At 31.8% G+C, this 22,703-nt stretch overlaps 2 protein-coding genes across 2 annotated transcripts; one reads left to right on the top strand and one right to left on the bottom strand.

Annotated features, from left to right (window-relative positions):
- Positions 1–1,596: 1,596 nt before the first annotated feature.
- On the bottom strand, positions 1,597–14,383 carry LOC132751719 (uncharacterized). Its single transcript, XM_060741933.1, has 4 exons — positions 13,359–14,383; positions 5,681–5,815; positions 3,578–3,758; positions 1,597–2,849 (listed from the first exon to the last, which is right to left on the bottom strand). The coding sequence occupies exons 1-4, from the start codon at positions 13,918–13,920 to the stop codon at positions 2,582–2,584; spliced, it is 1,146 nt and encodes a 381-aa protein (XP_060597916.1). The 5' UTR covers positions 13,921–14,383; the 3' UTR covers positions 1,597–2,581.
- Positions 14,384–17,405: 3,022 nt separating this feature from the next.
- On the top strand, positions 17,406–22,703 carry LOC132751724 (centromere protein S-like). The gene is made up of 4 exons (XM_060741937.1): positions 17,406–17,541; positions 21,496–21,653; positions 22,034–22,100; positions 22,563–22,703. The coding sequence occupies exons 1-4, from the start codon at positions 17,500–17,502 to the stop codon at positions 22,701–22,703; spliced, it is 408 nt and encodes a 135-aa protein (XP_060597920.1). The 5' UTR covers positions 17,406–17,499.

The raw sequence follows: 22,703 nt of genomic DNA, 5'->3' as shown, positions 1-22,703 counted from the left end.
CTGATAAATGAAATTGCATTACAAAAATAAATGATGGCTTCTGATAAGGAAGAGTGGAAGATAAGAAAACATTTTGACTGTGTAGATATAGATCTTCAAAGAAAATCACCAATTGATGTGATTTAGACTGAATTCTTTACTTGATGATTGAGTTAACTTAAATGACTTTGTGCTCTCTGATAATAAAAAAAGCTTGCTGTTTTAATGAATTCTCTGCCCAAAAACAGATCATAGGAAAAACAACAAGTACTGTGCCTGTATGGATACTTCTCCTTGATTGGTAAAAGAAAAGTTTTACATGTGACCTTCTATGAATGTTTAATTTTGTCTTAGTTTAAAGTTCTGTCTTAGCGAAATATCGAAAATAATCCAAGAACAGATACAAACTTTAGACCAAAGAAAGAATTAATTAATGCCATAATATGCAGTAAGATTTTTTTCACACACATAACTTATTATACAAATTCTCTAACCTAGAATAACAAAACAAAGTATTTCAATTAAGAAAAGCAATTGCTCTATTCTGGCTTCAATAGAAGCCAGTGTCTATGTCAGTTAACTATTAATTATTCATCAGGAATCTATAGAAATACCTTTATTTGATGACAGTTTACCTGAGGCATTATTCTAGAGTTATATTGATCAATATAATGATATGAGCACTAGAGGAAATCCTGGCACAGCTTAATCTACAAACATATCATTTTCACAAAGCTTGCTGTTTTAATTGTCACTGTCAAAGAAGTTCATCTTGCTTAAAGTCACTGTAGCAAAAGTGCTTGTTTTAATTTACTGTGACAGTGATGCTAATAATAACTTTTAGTCACTGCGACAGAAATGCTTATTACTTTATGTCACTGTAACAGTTAAAATGATAAATCAAATGTAAAGATGGTTATAAAAATGTAGCAGCAAAAATACAGTAAAATTCCACGAAAATAATGATGTATATAAATGTAATATGAAATATATCTCACATCAAACAAGATCAGAAAACTGACAGGTAAACAAAAACAATGTAAAAACATACAACAAATGTGAGCACTATAAAAAGACAGCTTCTTAGTAACCAAAACAGAAGCACATGTACAGATAACTGTCCACTCTAGACTATAGAAATAATTCTGATAAATTAGTAAAATAAATTAGTAACTAAACTATAATCTGACTCAACACTATGATACAAATGCTGCTTTTTAACACAAGAACATCTGCATAACAAGTACAAGTTAATAACAATTATATAAAATGTTTATGTAAGTGATCACATGTTAATAATTTTCATTAACAGAAAAACACTACAAAATATGTACTCTACAGATATCTAGATTTTAGATAATTACAATGTATATGCCTGTAGATCAGCATTGAGATGGAAACTTGTTTATTAACAGGAATTCCACAGGAATTGATATACTAGTTTCTTTACTGACCAGCACTTTTTTAACTGCTAAGAATTGACTTGAATTCAGCTAATAATTACTTTATTGATTTTAATTCAAATAAATAAATTTATTGACTTTAATTCAAATAAATGTGTTTATTGACTTCAATTCAATTGAATGTATTTATTGACTTCAATTCAAATAAAAATGCATTTATTTATTGACTTCAATTCAAATACAATGTAAATATGTACATTGACTTGAAGTCAGATAACATAGAGTTTATTGACTGAGATAAAACTTTATTGATTTAAATTATTTAAATTCTAACTTTTCCCTCTTTATAACACATATTATTTCAATTATGTGGTTAAAGGATGTCATAAAAATTACATGTTTATCAACTTCAAGTTAAGCAGTACATGTCCTTTAAGAACAATCGCATAAATTCCTCATTAAAGATAATTTGATATGATTTTATACAGAAATTTGTAAAATGGCAACATTATTAAAGATTTATCTATCACAGATTTGCTCTTATATAACAGAAATAACAAGGAAAAACAGATAACACTCGAATATAAATTAAGTATCTAACTAGCATGTCCATTTATATTGTTAAAAATATTTTAAAGAATTTGGTTAGAGGTATATATGATTATATTTTCCATAAAGTTATAGTACAGATATTTTGAAAAAGATTTTCAATAAATAATTTACAAATTTAACTTAACCTGATATTGGACGGAAAAAGTATATTAAAATTATCAACAAAGTAAGGGGAGAAAATCACTCCAATAAATCTACCCTGCAGATATATATATGTGTGTTCACTTGTTTCCATGGCAACCTCAACAATATCACTGACTATATAAACAACGAAAAATAAATAAGTATCACAGATAGTAAAGTATTTTGTATATGTTGTACTGTCGTATATAGTGTATTGCCTATACTGTTCCGGAACAACAAATATATATGAGAACTCGGAACACCACAAGTTTGTTCTTATATACATGTACATTCCATATAATGAATTAACACGGCACTCTCTTGAAATCTACCCGACATAAACTTGTTCACATAACCACATTTCTCTAAATAGAAAGTTTGTAGTTTAGTTTAACTTTCTCTTAAACCGTCTGAAGTGATTCGGAACGAAATGTCTTTGTCTGAAATGACCACATATTTGGTAGTCAGATATTCATAACTAGCTCTGACAGCATCTGTGAATAATTCTGTTCAATACTAAGTGACGGTAATGTGACGGACTTGTCCCCTTCACGTAACGTTATCAGTTGTAATGATGAGCTCCCTCCATGCCCTTGCCGCGTGCTTGTCTCTAACGACAACTGGGGGAACAGTTTTTGTGACAGTGAACAATCTATCAGGTAAGGATCTTCCCCGGACATTAGTCCCTTTGTCTGGGTTTTACTTGGTAAGGTCATCATTTTTTTCGGCGGCCTGTTTATTAAAATAAATAAAAATAAAATACATACAAGAAATAGTCAGTAAAGAGACATAAATGAAAAAAAAAATCTATGAGGGAAGGTTTGATGTAGCCGCGGTTCTTGTTTGGGCATCCGGTTCTTGAGGAACATAACTGGTAAACATGTTTTGTATTTATTTGTTTGTCGTCTGGTTGCATCCGTATTACGTGTTCTTTATTACAGAACAAAAATATTAACAAAGGAAAATTACTTGAATTGTTTGTGACGATTTGTTTACTATAGTATAGTAACTTTGAGTTTATAGTATATACACCTTTAACATAATATATATATTACATACACACAATTAAATTTGCATGTATTTTATATTATAAACATGCGTAACAAACAGGCCAGATTTTATTCGAGAACTTTAAATGTTTCGCCAGATTATTATTAAATAACGGAGCAAGTCGCTTAAATTTGTTCAGAAAATAAGACGCATGTTTGTACAGCTCGTGTTTAATTGCCGATTCAACTTTTTTTAATTGAAACTGAAATAATGGTGAACTTTTGAATTTGACATTTCAAGGATGTATATTCACTATATTCTCTTATTGTACAGAATCTATATATATGATATTAGTTATGACAATACCACGAAACAATGGTCAATCAATCGCATTTGCTCGGCCCTTCGAGAAGTTCGGATTGTAAATAAGGAAATGCATTTTGTTGATTTGTATCAAATAATAGGCTTACCTTCCGCGTTTTAAATGAGCTGCATTACTATTCTGTGTCGATTTTTTCTCCTCCATGACGCCAGCAAAAAGATGTTTCAAAAGAAGATCTGTGTCACCAGTAACAATTACCTTCCTCTCTGGCACCTTTGTGTGTTTCTTACTTTTCTCACGTTCTTCGGGAGGTGTGATGGGCCGGACTTCTATAATGTTCAAAGCAAAACATAAGTTTATATGTGCCAAATATTTTAAGGGCCTTTGTTATGAAATATTCTGTGATATGGTGGCTGATTTGGAACACTTTTGTACTTTCGTCTTGTCGTTCTGTAGCTCACGATGCACGCCAAACGGCGCGTTATCGTGCGGCGTGTTGTGGCGATGTCACATTGTCTCTAGGCTCAAATCATATAACTTATGCGACAGGGCGACATCGCGACAATGAGTCGCACGACAACGCGCCGTTTGGCGTGCTATGCTAGAGTCGACAAGACGACAGTGCGCGACAATGCGCCGTTTGGTGCGTTTCGCTAGACGAAAATACAATAACAATATAGATTGTGTTGTCGCTATCGACAACGCAACGCGCAAAGTGTACCAAATCAGCCACCATACTGTACCTTTTTTCAGAATTTTATTTATCAAACTTTCAGAGTAGTTTTGATTGGTAATACCATCATGTGCTGAATCTCTGTGTTTCAATGAAATGTTAGAATTTAATGAACTTCTTATTTTGCATCTAAGTTTAATGAGTTTGTAGATCGAATACATAATAAACAAATATTTTGTACATTTACTACAGTATACTTTATAGTGGATATTTAAGTATTTTTTTCTATAAATACAATATTTATTTTTATCCAGTGGTAAGAAAATAAATATTTCATAGTGGCGGTAGCCTTAGGTGAAATATGATAATTTTCATACCGTACGATGAAAATTAATCCTATTTCTACAGAAAATACTTATCATTTACATTTTTCTCCCTATTTGTCATTACAATTTGAAGAATTATATTTGAAGAATTGGCTACATTTTGAAGAAAGTAGTCCTGCAAGACACCAGTGAAATAATTTTTTACAGTGGAAAATACGGAAAATGAAAATACGCAATTTATTTCATCAATATTTCATTGATTAGTATTTAATATATATCGGTTTATCTATATTAAAAGAGGTAAGAAAGTCGTCTGAATCTACTGACGAAACGAAACTTTTTTTTTATCTTTTCAACAGATATTTGGTATTAACTTCAGCTTTTATATACTTGCTATACAAAAGTGGGTAAATAAAGTTTTAAAAATAGAACGCACATATCGTCAGATCGTGATCACATAAAATGCGTTCATAAGAATTCAAGCTATTTAAAGTTTAAAAAATACCAATAATATATTCTTTATACCGTTCATAAATAGGATTCAATGAGAAAAAGCAAACAGTGAAATATTAACATTCCTGATAGATCGATATTTATGTTATTGATCTGGTAGATATCATGGAAATGATCAGTTACCACAACTGTCCTTATAATAATCCAAGATTAAACTTTTCTTCTATAACGAATGAACCAAATATCTGTATATATTGCTGTGTATTGTGAAACTTTAATTTAATGCCAATTATACGGAATACCGTTAGGGTCATCATGGTTATATGTTAAAATACAGAGAGCGACAATGCCATAGTGCGACAGTGAGACAACGACAATACGATAGTGCGATGACGTCAATGCGACCATGCGATAACGAGATGTACTATGGCGACAGGGCGAAAATAATGTAACATCACAATGTAGTATGAATGATATAATCGGGTTATAATAAAAGAGAAATGATTTGTAAATTTCTGTTCGATTGGGTTTTTTTTTCTATACCACTCAGTGTAATATCCGACTTGGTTTCATTCACGAAATCCCAATGTCTGTTTTGTTCGTGTTATACACGCTGAATATAGTTTATAACTGTCAATTCTTACTTTATACATGCATATGACTTAAAATATATTTACAATAAATGAAAACAGTGAAACACGTTTAACGGATCTGAAAATTGTTCATTTAATAAAAGAGTAATTATCTGATACATTTATATTAACATTAGAGTAATATATAAGAGGTTCAGATACAGTACCTGCCACCTCCTCGTCTTTGTTATAACTAAGGGGAGGTAAAGATGAAAACATGTTTCCTGGTGACAATGAGGCTGGATTATTCGGTTGTTTCCAGAATGACTGTGGTAACGCTCGTAGCCTCATTGGCAAAGGATCTGAAATTATTGAACAAATCAATTAGGATTAAGCATTACTGGAGTTAATGACATAAAAAAAGCGAAATGATACTGTAGTATGATATATGTACACGGTAGTTATTCACTTTTACAAAGTTGTTAGTTCTAAAATATTAGAAATTTCTATATGTTCGGTTTAAAAGACACTAAACAAAACTAGCTTATTGACCCGCTTTGCTGTTCCTCACACGGCCTCAACGGGCGGTCCATGTTGCATCAAGATTTATTTTACATTTTTTATATTAAGTGCGCTCTTTGTACTTCATTTTGCATAATTTAAATTCCTATAATAGATATACGTTGAGAACTGGTTTGCACTAAGAAAGCGGCCGATGGTTGTGAAGTGGTCTTACATAGTTTCTATTTGTATCTGACAACAAACACCAGCTATATAAAACTTAAAGGATCAGACAGGATTAATTTTGATAACATTGAACTGTTTTATACTGTTAAAACATCGGTGTTTGTATAACACGAATTTGCCACATTAATACTGGGGTTTAATATTTGTACTTTTCTCTTCTTTTGAAACAATGTTTAAATGTCAATATTTTAACTAGGATCTATATACATCATTCGACAAGCAATACAAGGATATCATCTCGAGAATTAAAGTTTAAATGTTAAAATATGATACAAACGCCGTATTTACATGTGACTGAATTCCTGTAACATTACCGCGCTGTTTACTGCATTCTGCCTTTAATAAAACTTATACTTAATTAACAAAATATACTGACATATTTCTGGAGTAAATAAAACGATGAATTTATTCTAAAGTGAGTTAAGTTGTGTACCAAATATATACATAAATATCAATATTATATAAGCAATTCAGCGTTATAAATCAATCACATAAGTAAATTGGCAAAGGATTCGTCATTTCCACCTTTATCTCGTTGGGTGATTCCCCGAGATATTGTGCGACTTATTTCTTATGCTGACAATCATACACACATGCTAAGCAGCATCATGGAAAATCGATAGAACTGTTTACCAACTCTGCACGAACTAATTCTAAATAGTTGCCATAAAAGCAATTTTCAAAGTTGACCCACTAACTATTAAATATTAAAATATTTAACATAACAGAATAGACTTACAATATAAGCGGAAATCGATTGAGGAGTATTGGTTAGCTATAGGTTCAAATAAAATTATATAAATTTAATAATTGTTCTGCACCAATATAACATATGTAGAGAGTTTTGCGGTGAACTCCTTGAACCCGACTGACAACAATGTGAGACGTCAGTATAATCTGCTAAAATAGACTAAGATTCCGAGATTGTCAATTTCCACAAGTATAGGTTAGTATTTGTTAGTATTTGTTATTAATACAATTAAAGCTGACTATACCAATACTAACCTACTTAATGGTTGAAAATATTACATAGAGTATGACATGCTGATTGACGGTACAAGTTAATTGGTACCGATTACATATATAAAATACATGTATATAAATTAAATGTACCATACAACTGATAAATACAACAATCTTACTGGTCAAAATATAATTTCAATCACAAAAGTTAACAAAATTACAAACGGATAAAAACAGTTAATACTGTTACTGTTTATCACACTTACCTAACCAAATCAAAACTCAGGGGAGAATAAAATATGGTAAAAAATGGCTGAAGTTTTTAAACTAGCATTAATTTTACGTTTATTGTATATGTTTGTGTCTTCTTACAACTGATATAACATTCACGTTTAGTACACGTTTGCGTCTTCTTACAACTGATATAACATTCAAGTTTAGAACACGTTTGTGTCTTCTTACAACTGATATAACATTCACGTTTAGAACACGTTTGTGTCTTCTAACAACTGATATAACATTCACGTTTAGAACACGTTCGTGTCTTCTAACAACTGATATAACATTCACGTTTAGAACACGTTCGTGTCTTCTAACAACTGATATAACATTCACGTTTAGTACACGTTTGCGTCTTCTAACAACTGATATAACATTCAAGTTTAGAACACGTTTGTGTCTTCTTACAACTGATAAAACATTCACGTTTAGAACACGTTTGTGTCTTCTAACAACTGATATAACATTCACGTTTAGTACACGTTTGTGTCTTCTAACAACTGATATAACATTCACGTTTAGTACACGTTTGCGTCTTCTAACAACTGATATAACATTCACGTTTAGAACACGTTCGTGTCTTCTAACAACTGATATAACATTCACGTTTTAGAACACGTTCGTGTCTTCTAACAACGGATATAACAGTCACGTTTAGAACACGTTTGTGTCTTCTAACAACTGATATAACATTCACGTTTAGAACACGTTTGTGTCTTCTAACAACTGATATAACATTCACGTTTAGAACACGTTTGTGTCTTCTAACAACTGATATAACATTCACGTTTAGAACACGTTTGTGTCTTCTAACAACTGATATAACATTCACGTTTAGTACACGTTTGTGTCTTCTAACATAGTTTTATGACAGTATCTTAAGTAGCGTACAGGAAAGCATAAATCAGTCAATATCTCATGGATTTTCACAAAATTAAGCGTTTTCATACCACCTGACTTATATTTATTACAATTTTAGAGACATTCCCATTTTTTTAGCTTCTACTGTATTTAATAAAAAACGATATTAGACTATAGTCTGTCCCATCAAATTTGAACATTCCATTTTTTATTTAATATAATAGTAAAATCATTTAAATTAATGTCATCTTAACCCTGACGTCAATATCTCTAGGCATGTTTTTCATTTTTTTCATAAAGTCAGTAATATGGTCAAAATGTTAAAATTATATTTTTCCCCGTTGGCTTACGTTGTAACCTGACGTGACGTCCATTTCAAAATGGCGGCGCCCATATAGACGTCATTTAGGGTTCGTCTCACAATTACGGAGAAATGTACTCGTTAATTATAAAAATTTGATTATATTTATTTACTTACTGATCAATAGCTAAATGTTATCATTAAAATGAAAAATGAGAACAAAGTTGGTGTCAAAAAGGCAATTTTACTAGCAAACTATTATTAAAATAATCAAAATCATTTAAAGCTAAAATATCGCTAACCGCTTTATAAATTCTTACACACAAAGATTAAATTAATAACCATGATAAACTGTCGTATTTTTTAAGATAAAAAAGAACAATGAAGTGATTTGATTAGATAGCTTTCCAATAAAGTGCGTATCTTACCGCAGCATGTCGTAGGGAGCGGGAACACTAGCTAGAATATGATAAACAATATCAACAAGGAAAGGCGGCGTTCAATGAACGTAACCCCCACATGACCCAGCTAGAAGACTATAAAAAATGGTTCTTTGCTAATTAATGTTTAATTTACACAATTCTTTAGTTGTCTGAATTCTGTCCATTAGTATGTATCACTTCTATTCAAAAATAATTAAATTGACCAGGTTCGATGGGATACAAGAATATGTTACCCTTCTTATTTCGGGTGCGATGTCCGTGCGCTAAAACTTTCCGTAGGTTTCAACTTTCACAAAAAATCGCCAACAAATACTACTTTATCATGCAAATCTGACAAGAAATATATAGAAAGGAAAACTGATTCACTATACGTTCAGAATTGGTTTGCTTGTTACCACAGTGTCTACTTTAACTAACTCCCTGGCTAATGAGAGAACACAGACTCGCGTTCGAGGAAAATGTTAAATTATAAGAATATATATAATATCATGCTTTCTAGTTTGAGCAATCAAACGTAGGCCTATACACTTTAAGTTTGTAAATACAAATTTAACTTCCCGTCTCACAATTCAACAAAATGTCAGTGATTTCACTGATTTGATATTATTAAGAATAAGTTTGAATAAATTGAATTGGAGTGTTCAATAAGCGACAATAAGTGTGTTTTTTTAGACTCAAAGTGTTACATATAATTATTATGTTAATATGAAGGGGAGATCGAGTCAAAGAGAAACACCGAGTGACTTTCTCAATAATTTTAGCCTTCCTAAAATTTAAAAATATTCAGTGAAAATACAATAGATCTAGCATATTTTTCGCGGGAGAAAAATACGGCATATTGTATATTTTGTAGCTAAAATAGTAGGATTTACAGAAGTCATGAAAAACGAGATTATATGTAGGGAAATTATTTCTGAGAAATATGTAAAATAGTTTAAAACATAAAATCAAAACGAATGTAATATGTAATTAATGGAAGAAGTATTGTACTGTTGGAGATTCATGTCATTAAGTGTGTTTAAAATTATCTAAATTATCAAAAGTTTTATTATTCATATATGAATTGAAGGTGTATTTTTACAGTTAAGTTGCAAAATCTGGGTATACAAAAATTATTTTAAATTCCATCAAGACAAATTCATCTCAACGCTTAAAATTATCTGTTTGAGGTTACATAATGCCTAGCCGCTCTCTGTCAATGCCGCAACTGGAATCGCGAGGCATTTTTGTTACGTCATATATTTTGTTGTTGACGTAATAAAGTTTCGTCTGGAATCCATTTTCAAGAGTTATAAGCATTGTGATGTTGACAACTAAAATTGATGGGCCGTTCTTGAATTATGGATTTGGAACATAATGAATTATGATGTGTTTCATTTACATATTTCATTTGCTAACCCAGATAACTCCACAAATTGAACAATGTTTTAATAATGAGACGGATTAACAGTTTAAAAAATCTGGATCATCATAAGTGTAGGAGTCATGTCATTTAGGAGTTTCGAAGTAGAAAAAATCGGATCTACGGAACTGGATAGATACTGGCAATGAAGGAATCTTCAGAAGGGACGTTTATAAATATCTATTCCGAAATTCATAGGAATTCTATTCAGCTTAAAAGTAAGTGTAATTTCTAGATATTTTATCCATTTGACTCGGTGTTCTTGTAGCTTATTTTTCATTTTTTTTTAAGTTTTTCATCATGCATTGCAACTAAACTGTTACATCTTGTAGATCCAGCTTTGTAAAATAATCATGAAACGACCCCGAGAACCTCATGTATATTTTAGAAACATGACACGTGCTTTCTCCCGTTCATCTTCAAATGAAGAGTACTTCGGCAATGGCTACGGAAAATAAACAACAGAGATTTTCCATAGAGAAATCAAAATTTGCTTTCACAAGAAAAGTAGACATTTTAGAGTAAAATCCTGAAAAATCTCGAGGGTGACTTTTTTTTAGTTTACAAAAATAGTTAAATTTTTATTCAACCTCGTTTTGTTAATTCACACCAGGCAAAAGTTCATTTCCATTTTTAATGGGACAGACTATAGTTTATTTTATACTTTTCAGTGGATTACTGATTTATCCGTGAAAATTATATTTGATAATTTCACAGTGAAAATTATCAAAATATAATTTCACTTTTTTCAATGACAAAACTACTTTTTTAAGATTTTCCCCATGTTGTACCTCAATTTTATTTTTACTGACAATTCTGACAATATCAGGCTGTTAAAAAAAATAGCAAAGCTGAAATAGATAAATAACTTAAATGTCTAAAGTAATAAAGAGAGAAAACTTACTTCTATTCCTTCAAATTCCAATCACAAAATTTCGTCTCTAATTTTTTTTGTTTCGTTTTTACAGTCTGAAAAATACATTCCTTCCCCATGCTAAACTGCTCTTGATGACATTTGGGCATATTAAAGTATCCTACGAGCAATAACTGCCGTATGCTTTATGAAAAATTGAAAAGCATTGACAGCCATCACTCGTAAAATAAGTAAAATAACCCAGCGTTCCTTACAATGCCTTAGCAAGCTTCCAAGTTTTCCATTTTCCTAGCTCCTTTTCTGAATGTTTTCACTTCTGTCAACACTTATTTTTTGTCTGTTACAATCCTCAAATAAGTTTTCTTTCTTTTAAAAAGGTGTATGACTAACAAATCCAAATTATATCCTTCTGAATCTTACACAATTATTTTCCTCCCATGAAATACACAACTTTAAAAAATGGCTGCCGCTTACATTTTACAAAGCCAGGTCTAATATAAATTCGCAGTAAGTAACAGAAATATGGATGGATGATTGGACTTTTTCTCCTACAAGAATTGTTTGTTTTTATTATTAAAACAAGCGATCATTCATATTTTTTTAATAAAATGAATAAATATCACCGTCATTTAACCTTGATTGGCGGACTTATTTCTCAGCTCAAGACTTCTTGTTTTAATGAGAAATTCCCTCTGAATGGGGCTCTCAATGGGGGAAACAGATTTTAATATTAACGTTAAAATTATGGAAATTTCGTTTTAACTTGTTTTAAAGCATAAAATAAAAAGAAAATTTGTCTGTTTGTTGTGTAAGATGTAATTTTATTTCATCTCGTGAACTTTAAAAACAGTATTCTCACTCGTGGCTACGCCACTCGTGAGAATACTGTTTTTAAAGCCCACTCGATGAAATAAAATTTCATCTTACACACAAACAAACAAATATCCTCTATGTAATAACACTTTGGCGTGACGTCATTTGCGTTTTATAATACTGCACGTTTTTAACGTCGCTTTTCATTTGATAACCGTGACGTTTATATTATTAGTTATAAAGATTGTTGACAGGTTATATATGGCCCTATATTAACGGCTATTTGTAAATATAATCCGAGCCGCTAGGCGAGGGTTAAATCGCAAACAGCCGTATATATTAAATATATTTGTAATAAAGCCATGTAATTATTTAAACGATATTACACTACAGTAGCGTAATAACACTTTGACGTGACGTCATTTGCGCTATATAGAAACATAGCGTTATTTAAAGCGCGCTAATGTTAGCGTTGTACACATTGAAAAATACTCATTTTAACACGGTTTACTGTTCTTATTTTATATTTGTGATAAATAGAATATTATATTCGTGTAGATTCAATACTAAATTTATTAAACTCGTTGAATAAAACAATATTATGCTCGCCAGAGGCTCGCATATTATTTTATTCAACTCGTTCAATAAATTTAGTATTAATTAAACTACACTCATTTAATATAATATATATACATAGCTAAAAGCGCGCTTATGTTAATCTTACACTATTGAAAAATTACTCTTTATAACAGTTTACTGTTCTTATTTAAAAAGTCACATGTAGCATTCATCTGTATAACATAATATGTATCTTCAGATGTTTTATAGATTTCGTATCACTAGATCTACTTTAATTACTTGTAAACATATTAAATATAATCTTCAAATCAATATGGCAGATATTCTACCTATGCAGGTTTATCACATGCCTTCAAAAACTTTAAATTCTACCCAAACAAAATACAAGAACGCAATATAAATTGGCTTCGTGTAACAGTTTGGCATGTACGGTATTTTCTAACTATGACATGAACTCTTTAACCCTCGGTTATTGAATATCACAATTACTGTCAAATCGTTTTGAAATTCTATGAAAAACTCCAGGTACACGTAGATCGACTTAATATATGCTGGGAATTTTTTGTCCAAAATACTTGTAGAAAAAACTGTCAATAGCTGTGCTATTTTAATTAATTTTTTTTGGAGTTAATATTTAACCTACCTCGTCTAGGTTTGACTTTTGGTGGAGTTGGGGCTCGACTCTTGAGTCCTTCTCTTCGGTCTAACAAGCCAGTCGGTTTTTTCTTTTTCCTTCTAATTTCCTGCGCATGGTGCTGAAACCCTGGTGGCCTTACATATACTGGACCACTTGCTGTACTGCTCCCACTAGGCGATGCTACATTTTCATAATCGTGGTCATGTTCGTATCCTTCACAGGCCTGCCTGTGAGAGTTTGAGCCGGGTTCGGCTGACGGCGACGATGCCCGAGCAGTAAAAGTCTGTAATTTTGTTTCTGAGCGTTCATGTCTAAAAGTATCAAACTTATCTGTTTTCTCAGGGAAGGTCCGTGATAAGTCTAATTTCAAACTGGGATATGTCTCTGTTATATTCGTCACGTTAGCACGGGGACTTACCTTCGGGGCAATACTGGCCCTAGGACTTGTTGGAAACAATTCCCCATCTGAAGAATCCTCATCACTTGTTGTCACGATTAAAGGTCCCGGAGCAACACGTTTACCACCAGTTAACTTCACACATGGGGGTAAAGAACTCTGTGTTGCCATAGTTAATTCTATTAATCCTGTAAATCCATTACATTAATCTGTCAACACTTACTGAAGCACCCTTCACTGTTTTTTATATACATTTCGTAGACAATTTTTACATGTAGACCAATATCAATGTAAGAATTTTATTTCCAAACAAAATAATCCGCACAAAGAAAGCTATTTTATTAAAGATAGGTCATAAAACATTGAATGAACTAATAAATTGTCTTCCTTATTCACATTGTCAACCACAGTTTGTGTATTGAGACAAACAGAAACGTGGTTCAAACATGTATACATGCCAATCGAAGCTTAAGCTGTTTCGTGTATTAACACGATCTTTAGTCGATTTAAAGTTATGTTTGTGTTTATAGATAATACACAGACATAGTTAGTTGTGGAATTTAAAAGTATAATGCGAATATCGATATCGGGGTCATTAATCTGGCGTGTGTCCATGATTTCAAAAGGTTTCTTTCCAAATATATTGTATTATCAGCTATCTTTAGTACGCCATTTTACATTGTTTATATATACATAGCAACCATTACTATGCTTAATATATTAGTGACTATTTGTAACGAGCTTCCTGATTGGTTGATATCATAGTGACGCATAAATCAAATGTTTACATTTTATATATTGATCAAGTGATTCGCGGTCACATTGTTCAATCAATTGGAATTTCCTTATCGAATAAATATATTCAATAGCCTTCTTTTTTATATAGTTTATCTAGTTTTCTTTCGAATGACTTGACACGAAAAGTACGTGTGCTATATAGCCTACATATGATGTGTATATATACAATGTACATAAAGTATGTACTTACTCATTTTTTCTAAAAAATATATCTATATATCTATATTGCAAAGCCAATTTACATGTATAGTTTGTTCTTAGAATGTGGATAATATAATCTTTATCACGGTAAATGTACGCAATTTTGAACTTGAAAAATGATTATTTAAAGATCCTGTATGTTGTAATTGAGGTTGCATACCACACTTTATAGAAAATAAATTTTTTATTACTTCCCTTTATTTACATTAAATGTTAAATTCAGTAATATCTTTAAAAATAATGCTTTTTGGAACTTACAAAATTAATAAATCTTAATTTGAGCTTCATATTTATGATATAAAACCATAAAAAATGTGTTACATGATCTTTAGTTATGAATGCAAAGAAACTGATTGATATTATTATATAAAAGTAATATCCAAAGTACGCCTATATAGTTTGAAATTGATATTTTTATATAAAAATAATATCCATAGTACGCCTGTATAGTTTGAAATAATTATACCATTTAGGGGTATTTGGGATGTTTCTGTTAATATCAACTATTTGATAGATATTTTAAGCTCTTGTGGTACAATGAAGAGTTCTAAGTCAATTTGTAACAAATCTAGATTTTTTTTAAATTCTTGAAAGGAGAGACATCCCGAAAGAAACAAATGTACATGAAAATTCAGACCGTTTAAATGAACAGTCCCGATCGAAGAACTATGACAACTTATAAAACCACTGAAAAGGGATATTCGTGAATTGTACGTGATAATTAACCTGTTAATATGCTTTATACATGTACTTAAAGTTTCGCCTTAAAAAACATCGATTTTTACATACGTTATATGTATATCAGTGCTATTCCATGCGGGAGGGAGGGGATGACAGTGAACCCAACATGGATCTCAAATTTAAGCATCGTTAACAAATATTTTGTATCGGATTTTCATGCAGTCTTTGCCGTTGTGGGTTCTTGTGTGTCCAAAACATGCAATAAGTATGTCACTAAACGGACTCAAAAACACAGAGTTTTTACAAACTCTTTCCATCGAACGATGTTTTACATTCAAACAAACCCTTATTGAAATTTTATTGAGATTAAATTGGCTCCAAACGAAGGAATCGGCGGTCAAAATTCCATATGTGCTGAAGAGATCATTAGATGCATGATATAAAACATTAAACTAATTACGGATCAATTCCATAAAGCAATCTATGCTTTATTATTTTGTGTATCATTCTGTAACTAAAACAATACCCGAAATATACAGATTTTTCTAAGCCGAGTTTGAATAAAATAATCCATTAAGGAAAAGATAAAAGACATTCAGCATACTTAAAGTATTGATTTCATAGATATGGATATAGATAGTCCATGTCAAGTATATGGAAGTTTCTATATCGTTACTTATGTCGACGTAGAACGATTAAAAAAAATTGAAGAAAGTTTGAGGAAGTAAAAAGCGCCCCTTTCATTTGTTACATTAAAATTATATCGAATTATTTCACACTTTAAATAGTACAATATTAGTATTTGGCAATGGATCGCTGTCGCCATAGAGTACCTTTATTTTGTAAAAGAATAAGTGAATACCATTCACAAAAATCAAACGAAAACGGAAAAAGAATATTGACTAGCCTCACTCAGTTTACCAATGTCAATATAAATCACTACAAATGATAGTATATCTTATCGATACGCTGATTTCACTTTGTTTAATCGAAAACGAGAATAGAATATTTCTTTTGAGGCGAGGTTTACTTGCATTTCACTGCATGCCAATCAAGAAGAAAATACTTGTGTCTGTATTAAAGTTAAAATTTATTTGATTCACTTGTGAAATCTTGAAGATGAAACAATAGGGGCAAAATGGCCCTAGATCGCTCACCTGACCCATCGAACTCATCTGAGCAATTATTTAGACAAGCATCCTGACTAAGCTTGATGATAATTGAGTCAAAAATGTGACCTTTAGAGTGTTAACAAGGTTTTTTTCCATATTTGGGCGGTGTGACCTAGTTTTTGACCCCAGGTGACCCACATTCGAACTTGACATTGAAATCATAAAAACAACTTTTCAGACCAATATCCAGGATATTTGGATCAATACAGTAGCCACTAGAGTATTAACAATATTTTTTTTCTATTTTTCGCTCCTGTGACCTAGTTTTTCATCCGAGATGACCCATGCTCGGACTCATCCGAGCAATTACCTAGACAAGCATCTTGACAAAGTTTGATGATGATGTGACCACTACTGTTAATGAACAAATGTGGATGGACGACAGACGACGGACATTCAAAGATTCTAAAAGCTCACATGATGCTCAACTTTGCGATCAGTAATGGGGTTTTCCATTTTTTTGCTTTGGCCCCTTAAGGAGGAAACCCCATTGCCCCTTTTTTTTGTATGTAATTGGGTTTTTATGGTTTTTAAATTATTGGAAAATTTGTTATATTGTGTGTTATGTTATTAACAATAAAATTTATTGGGAACTTTCCGTCCCATATATACTAAAAGAATAAATGTCTCATATCGGGGGTTGGTTGAAAAAAAAGACTATTTTTTTTAATGGCCCTTTAGATTAAATTGTCCAACTTTTTTTATTCACTATAGCTTCTTCTCACAAAATAGCTTTTAATATAATAAAAAACAACAACGTTATTTGGGTTGGAGATATCAGGTTTATTGTTGCGCACAAACGCTATCCTAATATAGCGGTCTAAAACCTTTTCCCTCTTAATATTGTCACAAATTTATACATTTATGTGTCCAACATAATTTGCGGGAAATACAAAAAATGACAACAGAAGAAAATTTTGAGCAATTATCCCATTGCCAGGTTTGTCTTTTAAATTTTATCCAGGTGTGGGTATAATAATTTTTTTGTTAAATTCAGTCTAGTAGTTGCTAGGTACTCTAGTCAGTTTGTCAATTGGCAATGCCACAGTTTACCATATATTATCAATGTTCACTACAAACTGCTAAATTTACATACCTGACTACTGAACTTTGGTCTGGGTAAACAAACAGGTTTATCAGTGTTTATGTGCTGGGTAATCAAAAAATTCTCAAACAAAACATAATTCCAGAAATTCGGCTTGTGAGTTGTTTCCCATTTTTCATTCGCCAACTGAAGTGGCTACCAAAAGTTGGTGTGTCCTGGCTAACCGTACGTGACGCTACTTCCCTTTAAATTAAACATTTTTTTTTTTTTCTATCTATTTTCTATATATTGAAATTCAATGCCCAATATTTTTGTTTTTCTGTTTGAATTGAAAGGATTTGCCCCACTGACGTTTGCCCGATATTGACTTGTCCCACTTTAGTGAAGATTTGTCCCATCATAGTGACATTTCGTCCCACATCATAATACAATGTAATTATAATTAATTTAGCATGTGCATTGTAGCATCAATTTGTAGATTTCATCAAAAGTTGTATTAGTCATGACCCTCAGGTCAAAATTGGCCCTGCCCCCACGAGAGTCACTTGACTTTTGTGGATTAATTAAGGTATGGGAAAACATGTTTTTGTGGATAAATACCATGCCTCTATATTTGGCATACATAGCATTGCCTTAAGTCGACTTCTTAAATTTCAAAAGTTTTATGAATTATGCCAGGGAGTCGGACCACAGGGACCCAGCACAGTGTTGGGATAGTGTAAAAAAGTAATTCTAGAAAAAAATATACACTGTATATATAATATATAGATATATTTTGTTTTATCGATTTATTCATAGGAACTCGAGAACGGGACCGCAGATTGCGGCGTATATTTTCGATCGTGTAACGGTTTTTAAAAACGTTTCTGCTACATCTAAATATCTTTTAGTATTATACGAGTGTATGGACTCAAAAAATATATTATCAATTGAACCCAATCTGTCTCTTTTAAAACTGGTCAAATTTTACGGTATTATAAAAAAAGTTTTCAATATACCGTAAATTTGACTGATTTTTAAATTAGCAGATTATATTAAATTGAGATTAGATAATTAAAGACCACCCGCTCGCATAATATGAAAAGATATTTAAAGGTCGGACAAACTATATAATATGTAAAGCCGGTAAGGATTCGGATTTATGCGCCGCAATATGCGGTCCTGTTCCAGAGTTCCTATGGATTTATTGCGGGTTGGTACAATGACATGGTCTGAAATTGTGTTTTTACACATAGAAAATCGAGTGGGGACAGGTTACACGGTCGTGTCCGACCTAGCAAAAATACGACATTCTATCCAAAATATCGGTTTGTTGTTCATAAACGGTTTAAATGGGGACAATGATGTTATTATCAATGTCTAGTGATGTCATTTAGCTGCAATTTGATATATAGCTTTTTATGATTTTCGTAAAAATGACTTTGCAATTTTGACTTATACTGGACTAGCGGCATTCGGCCGATTTGGCTAGTTCAACCCCTTGTCTATAAATTATATATACAGTGTATTTTTTTTTTCTAGAATTACTTTTTTACACTATCCCAACACTGTGCTGGGTCCCTGTGCCTGGGACATAAGATTATCTTATGTCCCAGATTATGCATACTCTTAGAGTAAAAAATGCCTCCACCTGGGAGGTCATATAGTATCATAAGCTGATAAGGATAATAAAGATAAAACATTTTCAGACAAGTTTCTTGATTGGGTCTCTAAAACAAATATTATTTTATTTTATTTTGGTTACTCAAACAAATTTACATGTACATTTGGTTTATATATATTCGGTGTATATTGCCCTGCCTTTGCATTGCTCTTGTTTTTTTGTTTTTTAAAGTCTCAACGACTTCTCTCTATATGCAATTTGAGCTGAACTTAACAGGATTGATCGATACCTCAAGTTCTTGTGCATAATTAATGGTTTTCAAGTTGAATGATTTTTTGCTCAGTTATGGCCCTTGAAAAAAAAAAAATGTTTTGGCCCTTAAATGATCTTTGTGTCTCCTGTCACTTAGTAGCTACAACATGCCACAAAAAAGCCACAACATAGGGAACAAACTAGTCAATCACCCCTCAATACAACTGCTTATTTGGCTAGTATCATCAGGCGGCATGTGATCACTGATTGCTGACGTTTTGTTTTAAACATATATGGTATCTCAGTGCATATCTAGCACCACCTGTAAAAAGTGATCCTTTTTTTTTCAGAAAAAAGAGTGAATATACATGTACAATAGTATTTAAAATGGAAAAATTAAGAGGGATTATCCAGAAATACATTGAATTAAGCCATAGATTCAATTGTATTTATTATGCTCCCCGAAAAATTTCGGGGGAGCATATAGTCGCCGGGTTGTCTGTCGTTACCTTGAAGGTCAAGGTCACAGCATGACAGCAAAATCGTTTCAGGCCCATAACTTCGTTATTTGAAGTAGGATTTTACAACTATTTCACAGAAATGATCACCATATTGAGAAGACATGTCGCGCCCAACATTTGGGTCGCTAGCTTAAAGGTCAAGGTCACAGCATGACCTTGCAGTAAAATCGTGTCCAGCCCATAACTTTGTTATTTAAAGTCGGATTTAACAACTATTTCACAAAGAAATATCGACATAAAATTGAGAACGAACGTGTCGCATTGCAAAGTCGGTAGATTTTAGATTCTCAAATTGAATAAGAAGTGCAGTGCAAAGAACAGTAACTCTGCCTTGCCTAAGTTTTGAATTATCATTCTTTGAACTTTGTCTGGGATATAACTCTGAAACTACAAAAGATATACTTTTCTGTGCCCAAAACCTAGTAGGGGAGCATCACCCAGTTTAACCGGCTCTTGTTTGAATTTGATATTACAAACACCTAATATCTCCTCTTGACAAGAAAACAAAAATTACAACAAGCACATGATTATCAGCAGATGCATATCTAAGCAGACATAGTAATGTGCACACAGCACAGTCTGTATGTTGTGACATGGTCTTAAGCATTTAAAAAATCAACGGTTTTGAAAGTATTTCCCTTTTTTTCGCAAAACAAAGTCAATACCTATTAACCCATTGGGTGGTTAATTATATATGCTTTCATTAAGGAGTCCTTTCATTGAAATATTCGGGATGTCACTCTCTAAAGTGTGCTAGCAATCTTTAGTAATATAAATGACTCTTAAACTGTTGTTTAATTGTGAGGATATTTGAAAATAATACACATTTTAAAATAGAAAGCAAAGGTTTTTAATATTTTTATATTATTAAATGTTAGTCAAAAACAAATACATGTATGAAAATTAACTTATTTATCTGTAGTAGTCTGCATTGATAGATTTGAAAGTAACGGTTTCCTTTGTCAGGAATTCTGTTGATTTTTATTAATAAAATTTAAAACTAAAGCAGGGCATTTTTACAGGCTGGGGAAACAGCATTTTCCCTAATTTCGGGGAAAAATGATATGGTATTTTTGTAAAAGGGGGAGAAAGAACTTGATGTCAATTCAATTTTTGCATGATTTTAAAGATTTTTTTTTTTTGGGGGGGGGGGGGGGGGAGCCTCCCTTAAACAGCCCCTGCTATAGAAGGGAAAAAAGCCCTGTAAAAAAAACCTTAGATATCATAATTATATGCTATTCTATATGACTAGTTATGGTGGACATTTTTACATGATAAACCGTGTTGATGGTGGGCATGTTTACATGATAAACAGTGTTGATGGTGGGCATGTTTACATGATAAACAGTGTTGATGGGGGGCATGTTTACATGATAAACCGTGTTGATGGGGGGCATGTTTACATGATAAACAGTGTTGATGGTGGGCATGTTTACATGATAAACAGTGTTGATGTTTTCAAGTGTATTACAGAGACTGAAGGCAGCAGTACACCATACTACATTAAGAGTATGTAAAGAAAGTGTAGAGGATAAACAAATTGACATCAATAGAATTGTTGTTGCTGCCATCTCTGAAACAGCATGGAAACGATTTGAAACATGGGCCGTCGATTTAGAGATGTTCGCAAAGTATGTTTACAGTTTTAAGTAAAAAAATTCAGTAAAATAGCAAAGATATTCATTTAACCTCCAACAAATTCATGAAGTTTATAAATTTCTATCAATAATCATCAAAACAATTCATATACACAGGCCTTTCCCCAGGAATTTGCCAGGCACAGGGGTAAGTTTTTGGGGAAATGGGGGTGGGCCCATATAGTATAATTTTTAGATGTTTAAAAGAGAAATTTCATGCTTTATATTTCATTTTGAATGAAAGCTTTTCAAATGGTTTGTGTCCTTAACCAATTGGATTAGTTTATGCTATGAAAAGTTTTATAATTTATAAGATTCTAAAAAGTGAAGCATAAAAAAGTTTAGTGTCAAGGTTCAAGTCATCTAATTTTCAGGCATGGTAAAAGATCTACAATAAATGCAGATGATGTGAAGATGTTGATTCGCAAAAGCCCAAAATTGGTAAATTTTGATCTTATTTACTTTGAAAATTTTAATTTTGATCTTATTTACTTTGAAATTTTAATTTTGATCTTATTTACATAGAAATTTTATCATCCTATTCTTAAGTCCTTCAGAATTCATAGTAAACAATGTAGATTGCATTGTATGAATGATGCATTTTGCAAACTTGAATTGCAAAAATAGATTTTTTCACTAACTATTATCTTCTCTTAAACTGATATTTTCCAGTCAACTTTGTAATTATGCATGGTCGTGTAATCTAAGGGTATCTTAACCTAAATATGAAGAAATGAACAGATCCGCACAAACGAGGCATTTCACATTGTGTTACCATCCTCCGTCAAGTTTGTTCACAATTGATTTTGTTATGACCACTTGAATTTGATAGAAAAAAAAATTGTATAAAATAAGCTGTAATAACTAGAAGAAATAAGCAGAATTCTTGTGGATGTTTTTCAGTTGGAGCATATAAACATGCTACAAGATCAGATGAATGCATCAAAAGTAGAAACAAAGAAGAAAACAAAAGAAAACAAAATCCCAAAAGATACTTTATCATATCAAAAATGTATGACAAAAAATTTGTGTGTATTACTGTAA

The sequence above is a fragment of the Ruditapes philippinarum genome, unplaced genomic scaffold (genome assembly GCF_026571515.1).
Source record: "Ruditapes philippinarum isolate M1 unplaced genomic scaffold, ASM2657151v2 ctg2498_1_1_1_1, whole genome shotgun sequence".
Classification (NCBI taxonomy): Eukaryota; Metazoa; Mollusca; class Bivalvia; order Venerida; family Veneridae; genus Ruditapes; species Ruditapes philippinarum.
This window is presented reverse-complemented; position numbering and strand designations above follow the sequence as displayed.

Excerpts from the sequence above, each read along its gene's own strand:
- LOC132751719 (XM_060741933.1), bottom strand. The coding sequence starts at position 13,920 with ATGGCAACACAGAGTTCTTTACCCCCATGTGTGAAGTTAACTGGTGGT. Across the intron at positions 5,816-13,358 it reads AAAAGTCAAACCTAGACGAG|ATCCTTTGCCAATGAGGCTA; the intron begins GTAGGTTAAATA and ends CAATAATTTCAG. Across the intron at positions 2,850-3,577 it reads GCTCATTTAAAACGCGGAAG|GCCGCCGAAAAAAATGATGA; the intron begins GTAAGCCTATTA and ends TTTAATAAACAG.
- LOC132751724 (XM_060741937.1), top strand. The coding sequence starts at position 17,500 with ATGACAACAGAAGAAAATTTTGAGCAATTATCCCATTGCCAG. Across the intron at positions 21,654-22,033 it reads GATTTAGAGATGTTCGCAAA|GCATGGTAAAAGATCTACAA; the intron begins GTATGTTTACAG and ends TCTAATTTTCAG. Across the intron at positions 22,101-22,562 it reads TTCGCAAAAGCCCAAAATTG|TTGGAGCATATAAACATGCT; the intron begins GTAAATTTTGAT and ends GATGTTTTTCAG.